This window comes from Canis lupus, chromosome 13, assembly GCF_048164855.1.
Source record: "Canis lupus baileyi chromosome 13, mCanLup2.hap1, whole genome shotgun sequence".
Taxonomy (NCBI): domain Eukaryota; kingdom Metazoa; phylum Chordata; class Mammalia; order Carnivora; family Canidae; genus Canis; species Canis lupus.
In genome coordinates, this window is record NC_132850.1 from 6,835,637 (window position 1) to 6,849,682 (window position 14,046).

A 14,046-nucleotide genomic window follows, 5' to 3' on the forward strand; every position below is an offset into this window, starting at 1 on the left:
GTTTGCACTCGGCCTCTCTGTTTAATTGATTAAGTTTCCTGAGTGCCCCCCTGCCTCCCCCCCCCCAGCTTGGCCAAGGACAGAATGGGCCTGCCAGCACCTTCCTTGAGGGAGAGGACCTGAGAGGGGGCGGAGCAGGGCAGAGTGGGGCCCAGGGGGTTAGAAGGATTGGTGAACTCCGTCTTCCCGGCCTCTTCCAGCCTCGGGCCTTGTAGCAGCAAGGGCACTGGGAGGACATGGATGATGCCACCTTGGCCGCCACGTCGGCCCACTTTAGAAGCACCACCACAAAGCAACCTGCCTTCCAGCCCAGCGGCCACCAGGCCTGCAGTGAGGGTCTCCGCTCTGGGCTGCCACCCCCGAAACAGCTACAAAGACCAGCTCCTGCCCAGCCTGCCTTCCTGCGTGTGAACACGCCTCATCAGCTGTTAACCCGTTCTGCAAATTTATTATTTTTTAAGATTTTATTTATTTATTCATGAGAGACAGAGGGAGAGTCAGAGGGAGAAGCAGGCACCCCACGGGGAGATCCCAATGCGGGACTCGATCCCGGGACCCCAGGGTCATGCCCTGAGCTGAAGGCAGATGCTCAATGCATATGAGCCACCCAGGCACTCCCCACAAATGTTCAATGAGCATCTCCCTTGCTCCAGGCCCTGCCCTCTGCTGCGGAGGGTGGGTGGCCCCAGGGAGGAGGCACTGAGTGGGACCCAGTGACTGAGCAGCTGGGTGATGGGCATCTTCCCTGGGAAGGGGGAGGCCCAACAGGCCCAAATCGCCTCTGCCCCAAGACCCTTGGTTTCCTAGTGTTTCTGCTCTGCTCCTGATGAGGCTGAGGTCCCTGGGCTGTCTTTGCACTCACCTTCTCCTCTGCAAGTTCCCTGCCTGTTGTGCGGAGGTGGCCAGCGAGGCGGGTGGTGGCCATCCTGGGAGACTCGACACCTTGAGAGCCGCCTCCGAGATGAAGAGAGGTGGTGGGGCTGTCAGAAAGGTCAGCCTGCAGCACGTTGGCCATGATGACGGTGCTCCCAGGAAGGAGAACGAGTCGATGGCCTTGTTGGTGTGGAGGAAGGACGGAAAGACGGGGGGTTCACCCTTGTTCTCCATCTGTCTGTCCATCCAGGTCGGCGTGTGGAGTCCCGCGGAGGGGCTCAACATCACGGAGGTCGCCAAAGGCCGAGGCCCTAATGTCACTGACTCTCTGACAAACCGGTCCCTCATCGTCACCACCGTGCTGGTAAGAGCCTGCAGCCCCGCAGGAGGAACTGTGTGAGCTGGGGACGGGCCAGAGGGACCCCATCCAGCATAGACAGGGCACCTCTCAGGGCTGCTGCGAGGCTGGAAGATGGGGTGGGGGTGGAAACTTGGGGGATCCCTCAGCAAGCCCTCAGTCATTGGAACGCAGCGACTGCTCATGGTCACAGGCCAAAGACCCCAGGGGGTGGCTGTTGGTGACCTCTTCCCCAAACCACAGTGAGCTGGTCTTCAAGACCTGCTTGGAAGCCCATCCGCAGAGGCCTATGGGTTTGCAACCCCCACCTCCCCCACCCCGGAGCCCAAGTATGAGCCACCATGGGGTTGAAGGAGGGAGGTTAACCTGCCCTCTGCACCAGGACTCAATGGCCCACCTCTTCACTTCAGTCCCCAGGGCAAAGGCCCTTCTCACTGGTCCCCCGGGCTGTGGTGGGTGCTGTGGCCACACCCAGAAAGCCCAGCCGGTGCGGGAGCCCACACACATGCCACAGGCCACAGGGTCCCATCCCCAGAGCTCTCCTCCATGCTCACCCCACCTGCCACCCTCCCTCCAAGCCCCAGGACTGAATAGCGCCTCCTTCTTCTGACCCAAGGAGGTCTCTCTGCTCCTTGGAGCTCAGGATGGACAGAAGGCCATTGCTATGCCCTCTCCCCACACACTAGCCCTCCTAGAAGGCCTCTAGGGTGTCCAAAGACCCCATACTCTTCCTGGAGACCCAAGCTGGGCCATCCTGGGCAGAGGCAGCCTGATGACCACCCAGCAGATTCTCATCAAAGACCTTTTGAGGACAATTTGGTCATCTTCTCCTTATAATAAAGCACACACAGTACAATAAATGCAACACGAATAAAACAAATCCTGTATAAAACAGAGGGCTCAACCCGATTTGGAGTGCTTGGACAAAGTAAGGCTGCCCCGGGATGGAACCTGAGAGCAGGGCAGGGCACCCAGCACTCGGCCCTTCTGTGGTGCTGGAGCTCAGTTGCCCCATGGGATGGTCCTGTGCTCTCCTTCTAGTGTGACTTGGTGGACCGGTGGTGCACACGCTGGCACAAGAAGGGACATAGTTGTTAAACCCCATTCTCCCAGGAAGCAGCCTATACCAGGGGTAGTAGCAGCTTCTAGGGAGCACCTGTAGCCTGTGGATCTCACCCCCAGTCTCCAGGGTTAGCACTGAGAGGATCCCGTCAAAGGTGATGGAGTCCTGACAGTGGTCATGGACATACTCGTGACAGAGCCAGGGTGAGAGGGCTGGGGAGACACCTGCTGCCCCCCCCCCCGGTTTGGGCATGAGCCCTCCTCCCCCAAGCATTTCCCCCATCACCATACATCCTGCCTGCCTTTATTGATCAAATTTTTGTTAACTAAATACATATATATATATATTTATATATATATATAAATCAGACTGCTAAGACCATTAAGTCAAAAGATTTCATTAGGAACAAGGGAACAATTGTGTAAAAAAACAAAACAAAACAAAAAACTAGAAAGATTAAAAAGAGACAAAAAAGAGCAAAGGGATTAAAGACTGATGAGCAATTGAAGGGACATTGATGTGGATGGCAAACAGAAGAGAAGAGAGTTGAAAGGGAACGAAATGAAAAGGTGAAAAGGAAAAATAATAACAAGAAAAAAATGAAAAATAAGGCACAAGATGAAAAGGGAAGCCATCAAGGAAGATGAAAAATTAAAATAAATAATTAACAGCTCCAGCTAGACAAGGTAAAAAAAAAAAAAGGACGAAATGTCGGAAAGCAAAAGGATAAAAGTGAGACAAGGCTAAAATATAAAAGGGTAAAAATGAAATAATAAAAAGGTGGTAAAAGATTAAAAAACAGAGATGCATAAAATGTGAGATATAAATAAAACACTTTGCACAAGACAAGATTAAGAAAGGTGCAAAGCTAGTGTGCTGGGAGAGATTAGGAGGAAGGGCGATGACGTGGGCCCGATGATTCAGCCACAAAACAATGCCCTCGAGGGAGCGGTGAGGTCCCCGGAAGGATGCAGGGTCACACTCCTGGAAACACCACCGGTACGCGTTTTATTAAAATGGCAGCAGCCAGATTTCAAGGGCATAAGACTTCTGCAAAGGCGCACAGGTGTTGTCTACACCCGCAGAGGTGGGACCCAGCAGATGTCCCCTTCTCCAAGCTTCTGGATCAATACTCACGGCTTCTTGCAAAGGCCCCGACCTGATGCACTCAGTCCCTCGCTGGGAGTCCCACCCGCCAGCTCTCAGGCACTGGCCACCCCATCCCCCCCGGGATAGGGAGCTGACAAGCCCCTCTTGGGCCACGGCCCCACATACACCCCCAGCTGACCCGCTGCCCCTCGTACCTGCAGACACGAGTCCGGCAGCTGCTGGGGACAGACGTGCCGTGCGACCAGGATGTGATGGTTGAGAGCAGAGACCTTTGGGTCTGAGCCCTGGCTTCGCTGCTAATTAGCTGTGTGGCCCCCAGAAAATTGCCGAACTGCTCCGTGTCTCAGTTTCCCCACCTAAAAAGAGGTGATCATAAACGTGTCTCCTTCTCAGAGGAGAGAGGCTGAGGGGTTCATAAACATAAACGGCGCAGAGTGCAGGCCAAGTGATAGCTGCTGCTGTTGCGAATGACCCTACCGCCTCCTTGTTTCCTCACTGGCCCCCCAAGTTGTCGGGGGTGTGACCTTGGCCACCGGAGTCCCTCCGAGCTCCAGTCTCCTGCTCATACATCTGACTCCAGACCCAGTCAGCACTTCGTCGTCTGCTTTGCCCAAAGTCTGAATTCCTGGGCCCCCCGACCCTCCCCGCCGGCCCCCGTCGGCCTCAACCTCTGGCAGGGCTGCTGACCCACTCGAGGCAGATGTCCCACCAACGGTCTTCACACCATCCCGCAGTGTCAGACTAGGGGTGACCCCTGATTGCTCCGTGCATCCCCACGGCCCAGAGCTCCTGGAGGGCAGGGTCTGCTTCACCCTGTAGGTCAGGAAAGCTTCCTGGAGGAAGAGAAATGGCCAGGGTAACATCTGGACGATCCCTGACGGAGGTGGGGACATGGGATGTGACACACGGCCTGTGCACGGGGCTCCCGGAAGCTCTCTCCTTCCAGCTGAAAATGCCCTCAGAGTCTGCTGAGTGAGAGGCCCACCCCCACGCCAGGACTGGCCTCGGGCCTCCTTCACGACAACCTAGAGCTGGTCCAGATTCCCTGAAAGTCTCCGTGGGGTATGCATGTGTCAGAGCCCTGAGGGGTGCTCTCAGACTGGGGCTCTTTGGGGCAGTCGTGGAGAGGGCCCAGCCCCAGCTGCGCTGGCTGAAAACCCAGCCCTGTGCTTGGCAGCGGGGAAGCAGGGCCAACGAGGACCCCCCTCCACCTCCCTCCACCCTCCAGAGTGCTGGGGGGCCTGGCCTGCCTGCAAGTGTGTTGTCCGGGCAACGGCACTTTGAGTGACGGCAGGTACCAGAGCAGAGTTCAGGAACATCCAGCTGCTTTGCCCCCAGAGCATAGGGCTGGACCCCTAATGAGAGGGGTTTCTGCTCACCCTGTTCCCGGAATCTGGGCGTGCCAGAGGCCCGCGCTCCCCATGAGCTGCCCTAAACCTACCTCCTCTCCTCCCCTTTCCTGAGCCCTGGAGTTAGGAGCCAAGGGTGCCCTTAGCCTGGATGCACAGATGGACAGAGCCCTGGCCCCTGAGAGCTGCAGGTGGCCTTCCCCGTGTCTGGGGTCGAGGGCCTGGAAGCCTCCCCTCTCCCGCTCCCCTTTCTTCCCCGGGCCCCAGCTTCTGTTCTGGTTCTGCTCTTCCACGGCCTCATGAAAAATTCATCCACTCCAACCACAGCTCACACACCGAGAAAACACACCTGGCTCGCTCCTGGGGGCCCTGCCTTTGAAGGTTCAGAGTTCTTTGGGCTGCTGAAGAAAGCAGCAGTGATGACACGTGTGCGGGTACATGTGTGGGTGCGGGCCTGGGCCAGCCACACGTGGGTGTGTGGGTACACACTGATGGGTGTCTGTGTGCCATGTGCACACTGTGACCACCTGAGAGTCAACGGCCAGGCAGGTGGGACCCCTGTGCACACTGTGACCACCTGAGACTCAACCACCAGGCAGGCGGGACCCCTGTGCACATGTGACCACCTGAGACTCCATGTCTAGGCAGGAGGGACCCCCGTGCACACTGTGACCACCTGAGACTCAACCACCAGGCAGGAGGGACTCCTGTGCGCATGTGACCACCTGAGACTTGACGGCCAGGTGGGAGGGACACCTAGCCTGTGGAAACAGGAGAGGCAGAAAAGCAAAAGAAGGCCAGGACGTGGGCTGGGAGGACCATCCCGGGCCAGGACCAGTCTAGGCCCCACTTGCGGGGGAGGCAGGACTCCTAGTGCTCTGTCCCGGTTCTAACCAGCAGAAACCATGGCCTTGGGTCCAGGGCCTTCGGCCTCCACGGCCAAGCAGGCCTCAGCAGACAACGTCCAGAGCGTGGTCTGGCGGGGCTGGTGGCATCGTGTACACAGGCGCACGCCTGTACGGATGCGTGTGGATAGGGCCTGCATCACCAGGGAGCTCAGGGGTGCAGGTGTCGGGCAGCTCACCGTTGGATTCGTTCCCCCAAGACCCCTTCCAACTCCACAGGTCCTGCTGCCGGGAGAAGCTTGCTTAGCGCCAGGCCCGGCTCTCACGTCAGTGTAAGCGATCAGAGTGGAAAACCAGACTAAGAGCCCTGGCAACGAAAAGTCGGAAAAGGTTATTTTTCTGGACCCCTGTTTCCTGTGACTTGTTGAAGAGAAATATTACCCGGCTCCCAGAGCAATAGGAGAGCGTAAAGTTATGAAATTGAGGGCACCTTCACTGAGCAATCGATTAGCAGCCGAGAGAGCTTGTGAATTGGCTGTCTGGACATTTCCAGTAATAAATTGTGAAATAGTCCATGAATAAGTAGTTGGCGGAGTTCAGAATTACCCCCTAGGAAATGTTGCAGGTCTGGAGACACATTACTAAGGCGAGCACCATTTTAATGCTCTGGGCTTTGGCTGTTAAATATGTATGCCATCCGCAGAGCACTTCCCGAAATTAATGGCATTTTACAGCTGCTCCGAAGGCAGCGTATTTATATGGAGATGTATAGATTCTGGGGCTGTGGTGGCTTCACAAATGAAGTGCTAATTTTAGAGAATAGACCCAGGGAGGGGCGCGGAGGGAGGGTCAGAAAGTGAGCCGGCTCAGGGCTCAGGGACCTTTCCGGAGAAAAGGTTTTCCCAGCTCTGGTCTTTAACCTTTGGTGACCTTGGGCACGGTCTCTAGGCCGGAAAGGGCCCTGCGGTCGCAGGCTGCCCAGCACGCAGAAAGAAGGCAATGATATTAATAAAAAAAAAAAAAATCAATCAATCAGCCGTATTGGCAGCTGACGTTTGCCAGGCGCTGTTGTAAGCGCTTTTCACAGATTGGCTCGTGTCCTCCTCTCGACAAACCCCGTCTGGTGGGTTCTAGTCTTACCCCCAGTCTACTTACAGAAGGAGGTAGGTTGTGCCCAGGGACCTGTGTGCGTGGTTGGTGACTCCCCCGGGAGAGACAGTACCTTCTCTCCGATTCTTTCCTCGAGCTAACATCAGGGCCTCCAGGTACGGTGGTGCATTTTGTTCACTGCACAAGAACGTGCAACCGGAAGGAGGGGTTGGGACTGAAGCTCCGGCCCCCAGTCCTTGCTCACTGCGCCCCCAGCACCTGCCCCAGCCCCACCTGGGCTCTTCTCGCCAAACTCGTGCGTGAGCTGCCTGCGTGGTGGCGGGTCGGGGTGGGAGGCACGGAGATTCGGCGCAGAGTCGGGCCGAGGACCCCGTGTCTCACCCAGTTAGACCGAGAGGTGGTTTTCTCGGGATCCCGGGGCGGGGGGGGCAGGAGCCCCCGGCCTGGCCCTGAAGCATCCCAAAGGAATGTTGAAAATCGAGAGTAAAGGAGCCCCGCGGTGGGATGGGATTTTGGAAGGTAGCAGTACCAGGGGGTCCGGGGGCCAGAGAATGGAGCCCACCTGCCACAGCGCGAGCCCAGCAGGAGGCTGCTGGCGGGTTTGCGCCCGAGGAGCCCCAGTAGGGGTCTTCTCCGGGGCCTCCCATGGCTCACTCCGCCCCCGGGGCCATGGTGTCAAAGGCAGGGCCGAGCTGGTTGACGGAGTGACGACGTGTGCCCTTCCCGCGGGCATGTGCACGAGGGATTCCCAGTGCACACGCACTCAGTCAGCTGCTGCTCAGCCTCCGGGGCCTTCAGATAGGTGAGGGGTCGGGGGGACGATGCCCAGATGGCTTTGGGGAAGGTTAGGGCCCAGGAAGAGGCCAAGGGGCTACAGGTGGGAAGAAGTGCATGCAGTGGGACTCCATCAGACTGCAGTGCAACCCCTGTGTGACCCGGAGCCACTTACTGACCCTCTCTGAGTGTGTTTCCTCGTCTATGCTACGGGAGTAACGCCCCCCGTCTTGCAAGCCTGTGAGGCCTGAATCAAGCAGCCTGTGAGAGTGCCCAGATCCGTGTCTGGTGAATAGTAGGAGCTCAGGAAATGCCGAGTTGGCTCAGGAGTGGCTCGTCCAGCGCAGCTTGGGGACGGGGACTTGTCGGTGAAGCTGGGGGCACGGGGCCCGTGGAAACACAGACGTGTGTGCTGACCTGGACTTCGGGGCCGGGCCACGGGCCTGGATTTTGGGACGTCAGAGCCCTCGGTGCTCACTCCGTAGGCTCCCTTGTCGGGTCCGTCCTGCCTCCTCCCCCCGGTTCTCCCCAGGGTGACCAGGGGCTTGCTTCCAAATGAGAAATCAGACTTGTGGCTCTTCCCAGCCCTTTGCTGGCTCCACATCGCCCGGCAGGGAGGAGCCCTGACATGGGCCAGCGGGCCCTGTGCTCTTCCCCCTGCCACCCCGAGCCACCTGCCGAGGACCCTGCACCCACCAGGGAGAGGCACCCTGGGGCTCAGGGGCTCGGGCTTTGTGAGGTGGTTAAGCGCTTGCACTCTGGGCCGACACCAGCCAGAGTTCAGATCCTCTCCTTGCCCACAGGGTGAGCTCACGCCAGTTGCTCGTCCTCCTGGGGTCACTCTCTGCAGCTGTAAGGTGGGGTTATGGGTCCCCACTCCCCCGGCACAGTGAAGTCGGGGTTTAACCAGGCAATGCTGCGTGTCTGTCTGGGAGCACTCCTGGCTGGGCGGTGTGACAGGGCCGGTGTGTCCGCACGCAAATGCAGGCTCTCGTGGTTGTCAGCGCTCACTGATCCTCACGCTGGGGGCTGAGATCCCCGGAAGGAGAGAGAGGTAGCAGGGGGTGTGGGAAGCCATCAGGGGGAGGTGTCCGGGAGGACCCTGGACGGAGGGTCTTGTGCAGCCGGGTTCCCACACATGAGCAGATATCAGAATCCCCTGGAGGGCTGTTTTTTTAAAAAAAATTTATTTTTAAGATATATTTGTTCAGGGATCCCTGGGTGGCGCAGCAGTTTGGCGCCTGCCTTTGGCCCCAGGGCGCGATCCTGGAGACCCGGGATCGAATCCCACGTCGGGCTCCCAGTGCATGGAGCCCGCTTCTCCCTCTGCCTATGTCTCTGCCTCTCTCTCTCTCACTGTGTGCCTATCATAAATAAATAAATAAATAAATAAATAAATAAATAAATAAATAAATAAATAAAATATTTGTTCATTTGAGAGAGAGAGAGAGAATGAGCATGAGCAAGGGGAGGGGCAAAGGGAGGGAAAGGGAGAAGCCCAAGCTCTGAGTGCAGAGCCCAACAGAGGGGCTCGAGCCTGCAACCCTGAGATTGTGACCTGAGCCAAAATCAAGAGTCGGATGCTCACAGACTGAGCCACCAGGCGCCCCTCCCCTGGAGGGCTACCTCCCAGGGTTTCTGGCCCAGTGGTTCGGGAGGGGCCAGAGAGCGAACGTTTCTCACACGTTTCTGGGTGCCGCTGGCGCCGCTGGCCGGGACCACACTTTGAGAACCTCGGGCCTTGCGTCGATGGTGGGGCAGGGAGCACAGGATTCACATCCGATGGTCTTGAGTTCGAATGCCTGTTCCACCACTTACTAGCTCCGGGACCATGGGACAGGTAATCAGCCAATACCTACCGAGCCCCGCTCAGGGCCAGGGCCCGCTAGCCAGTGGCCGCTGGGGAGGCCCGGCATTGGCCTGACTCGACACCACCCTTCGAAGCCACCCAGAGGTTTCCTAGACACAGGAGCAGAGGTTCCAGCCCAGGCTCTCTGCCCAGCCGCTCAGCCGTCGTCAGCCCCTCTCCCCTCTCATCAGCCCCTCTCATCTGTCCCCGTAGGAGGAGCCCTTTGTCATGTTCCGGAAGTCCGACAGGACGCTGTTTGGGAATGACCGCTTTGAGGGTTACTGCATCGACCTGCTGAAGGAGCTGGCCCACATCCTGGGCTTCTCCTACGAGATCCGGCTGGTGGAGGACGGCAAGTACGGGGCGCAGGACGACAAGGGCCAGTGGAACGGCATGATCAAGGAGCTCATTGACCATGTAAGTGGGAAGGGAGCACGGGGGGCTGCCCCCCCCCTCACCCCGCCCCCCCCAGGGAGGCTTGGCCAAGCCCCGGCAAGGCACGTCGGGGGTAGGGGGCATCCTGGCAGGTGGGGGCCTTGGGGGCAGGGGAGACGGAGACAGAGGTGGTGACTTGGGAAGGACCCAGCTCCCTTGGGCCCGCCTTGCTCGTGCTCCCTGCTCCCAGACATGGCCTTGCACCCCAGCACACGCGCACGGCCCCCATCTGACTGTGCCTTTCGCACTGGTGTCTTTGGTGAGCTCACCCTGCAGGGGTTCCTCAGCCTGTCCCTGCCTCCTGCTCCTTGAGGAGCCTCCAAAGGATGCCCCAGCCATGTGGGCAAGGTGCCAGCGCAAAACACGTCACAAACCCTAGGCACAGAGCTGGATCCGTTGCTGCCTTGAGTAACGTTGGGCATGATGGGGAGACGGGGGGTGCAGGCAGCTGAGGGCTGCGTGAAGGGACTTACTGGGCCAAGGTGGGGCTTGCTCAGCCCAGGGAAGCAGACAGGCTGGGCTTTGGGAAGAAGGAGCAGCTCGTGGGTGGGGCCTGGGGCGTGTGGGACACCAGGAGGAAGGCATAGGCCACCGTGTGGGGTGGCCACAGCCCCGGGTTCGAGCGCGGGGCCCTCCCTCCCCAGCTGTGCAGTCGGGGCCGTTGGGGGCCTCTCTGAGTGGTTTCCCCATCTGTGGCCTGGGCGTTAATCCCTCCTTCTTGGTTGGAAGTGCGAGGTGCGGGGCACAGCCCACGGTACGACCCAGACCTGTCAGAGGCCAGAAGTTAGGAGGCCAGGCGGCAGTCCCACAGAGCTACAGCCCAGGCCCCACTTCAGCACCTGACAGGTGTGCGACGGCGCACACTCATCATCAACCTCCCCAAGGCCCCGTTTCCCCACGTCTAACACAGGAGTAAGTGACAACCAGCAAAGCTCCCACGGTTGTTGCGGGAATGAAAGGAGGAGCACAGGCCTGTCTGTCCCACAATAAACGTGTCCTGCCTTCTGGCCCAGGGCCCTTGGCCTTCCAGAGGCATCTGTTAGGGAAGACCTGCTAAGGAAGGTGAGGGAGGGCCTGATCTATGCCAGGCCACTCTGTTCTCCCCCTCTCAGTTATCCCCCCCAACAGCCCCGCGATGCACCCATTTTACAGACGGGGCTGAGGCAGGGAGAGGTGAGGCCCCACGGCTCGTAGGTGATGGAGCCGGGCTTCCAAGCGGAGGAGCCTTTGGAGGCTCTCTGCCTTCGGAAGCCCTGTCCTCCAACCCCGGGAGCCAGGGCAGAGGTAGGCTCATGCAGGGTGGATCTTTGCACGGATCCAGCCGGGGGCTGGGGAGAGGGATGGCTACCGCCCTGCGTCTCTGGGTGGGCGTCCTGCTCACCCTCCTGCTCTCCCCGCTTTGGAGCCTCGGAGCTGGAGCTCAGAGTGGCCGGAAGGCTCAAGCAGAGCCTTCATTTCCTAGGCCCCGGGAACTCGGGCCCGCGTGGGAGGCTGGTGGGAGAGGCTCGCGGTGGCCAGCAGGACCTGGGGCTGGGCTTGGTTCCCACTGGGCTGCTCACTCGCCGTGCACCCCCGGACATGTTTCCTGGCCTCTGTGGGTCTCAGTTTCCCTCTCTGTACAACGGGAATGGCAGTCATAGAACGAGCCCCGGGGGTTGTGAGGTCACACACGCGCGTTCCGCAGTCTGCACCATGTCGTTACCTGCTCTTCTTATTTTTATTTTTGTCATAAGGCTGTTCTTTCGAGGAGGCCGGGGTGGGGGCTTCAGGAAATCCTTTTATGTCTCTGAGCTCCAGTTTCTAACTCCAGGGCGAGAATACCTGCCCGGCCTTGTTCCCAGCGTGGTTTGGGGCCCGGAGGAGGCAGCTGGTGGGGAAGCGCTCCCAGATTGTGGAATCCAGTCTAAACGGAAGGGAGTGGTGTTGTCACCATTATTAGTAATAACTATAATTATTATGGAAATTAGTCAGCAGTCCCCAGAGGCATCTCCATTTATCAGCTCCCCTACTCCCGCTTTCTGCCCGGATCTGGAATGTGGGGCCCCAGTGGGTGCCCGAGCCTGTCATTTGCAGAGGCTGCCGGGCTGGGGAGGCGGAGGGGGTCACGTGGAGCACCGAGGCCACCTGTGGAAGCGAGCCCAGCTGGTGCCAGTCTTGTCGGGCACAGCCTCTCCGGCGTCGGGAGCTTTGAAGAGCAATTCGCAAAGGGGGTGGATCAGAAAACCCCAGCAGCGGCCTGACCTCTCTAAGCTGACCCTCAGCCAGGGAAAAGAGGGGGGCGGCCTCGTCCGCGGGCTCCGTGCGGCGCCGTATCCATCAAGGCGCGGGCCCTGACGGGACATGCAGGGGACCTTGTTAAACCCGATTCCCTGCAATTGATGAGCCTATTAATCCTAGCTTGGTGCCATTTTTAATAACATCATAACCATTTATTAGTGTCGTCAGATAATTAGTCTTCTCGCTAGCTCATAGATAGCGTGGTAGAGGCTTGGCAATATTATTACTTCCTTATTAGGGATCTGAACGCAGACGTAAAAGTGATGAATGCCTGCCTTTGCAGGAATCTGACCCCCGAGGCCCATTCGGAGGCCCCGGGCGGAGCCTCTGACCAGCAGGACCAGAGAGTCCGCTCACCTCTGACCCGTGCCACACGGCCTTCCAGGGAGCCAGGGTCATGGAGGAGGATGGGGCACGTGCAGGGTGCCCCCCTCCCGCTGATGCAACAGACGCACCTGGACGGAGCAGTGATTTCTCCATCCGTCACCCCAGCTCTCCCAGACTGCCACTCTCTCCACTTTTACTGCCTGCTCTCTCCCATTTCCCCCTCTCTCCAAGGTCTCACACACCCAAGCCTTAAATTACTCGCAGGTGTTTTAATGACTCTGGAATCCAACAGAGATGACTTCACAATCCGGGTCTAGCACATACTCAACCTTTCTGGCCTCCCTTTCCACATCTACGAAATGGGAGTCATAAAAAAGCCTTCTTCCCAGGGTTTGTAGGACGATTTAATGAGCTGCAGCACAGAGATGCTTAGCAGAGCGCCTGACGCCTGGTAAATGGGCAGCACCTGGGAGCTGTTCCTCCTGGAGGATGAACACCATGGCGGTGGTGGGGCCGGCCCCTCAGCTGTGGTCATCCCGGGGGGCAGGGGGGGGCACAGTGACCCGGGATCTAAGCCTGGCCCCTCTGAACACAAATAGGAGCCCCGGGAAACCAACTGACACTGTTCAGACTCATGGAGAACAGAGGCACACACCAAGGCATCGCCCCTTCTGCTTCACTTGGAGCATTGGCCTTTCCTGACGCCTGCCATCCAGAGCTTCTGTCCTGACACACGGTCCCCAGCACCGTGCTCGGGGGTCAGGGTGCTGAGGGGAGGCAGCGATTTCAGAGAGTGGAGAGTCTGAACCCAAGAAGAAAGGCTACTGCTCCAGAAGGGGGCAAGAGATGTTCTTGAAGAGCCTTGGGTGCTGCACACGGACGTTTGGTCCTCAGTGTGAGAGCTGCAGGGCACAGCTAGAGGATGTGGGGCGAGGGGGTGACATGAGAATGGGCCTGGAGGGAAGTCACCGAGCTGCTGGGCTAAACGGGAGCCAGTCTGGAGGTCATCGCTGGGACCTGGGTGAAGGAGAACATGGTGGAGGCAAGAAGGGAGGGCCACGGTGGGGAAGGAAGGCCCAGATAGCTCTGCAAGGAGACCGGAAGGTAGAGTTGAAAAGATTTGTGATTGGTTGGATGAAGGAGGTGAGGGAAAGGGAGGATTTTTGCACAAGGACAAGGGGTGAAATTCCAGAGCTGGGAAGAGGACAGTGTCATCCCCAAATAAAGGGCCTCCTGGCCACGTAGAGGATGGAGGGGAGGTACGGAGAGCGGGCTGGGGTTGAGGTGCCAGTAGGCGGCTGGCCATACGGCTGAGCAGTCAGAGGAGGGAGCGGGGCAGGAGGTCAGGATTTGGGAGTCCTCAGCACAACCTCGGGGTGGTGGGGGGGACCTCGGGAGACATCCAGGGGGAGAGACTGAGGGCAGAGGAGAGATGGGAGCCTGGGTAGGACGCGAACGACACGGGCGTGTAAGGAGAGAGGGTAAGGAGGAGTCCACAAGACGCCTGCCAAGGCCGGAAGAGGAAGGAGGAGAACCAGGAGAGCGTGGGTGACAGGAGAGGCCACTGGAAAGACACGGGCAGAGGGTGACAAGTGGCAGGCAGGGAGGTCTACGGAGAGGAATGAACAGCATCCACGCGTTGGCACGACGGGTAGGGGCGGCCCCCGCGTGGGCCT

General features: G+C 58.7%; 1 protein-coding gene across 1 annotated transcript in view; it reads left to right on the forward strand.

The window, feature by feature from the left end:
* Positions 1-14,046, forward strand: part of GRIK3 (glutamate ionotropic receptor kainate type subunit 3) — a 222,499-nt gene that overhangs the window by 169,903 nt on the left and 38,550 nt on the right. The window contains exons 9-10 of the mRNA XM_072771904.1: positions 1,124-1,237; positions 9,545-9,748. Coding sequence (XP_072628005.1) covers positions 1,124-1,237; positions 9,545-9,748 — 318 coding nt within the window. The remainder of the gene's footprint in view (positions 1-1,123; positions 1,238-9,544; positions 9,749-14,046) is intronic.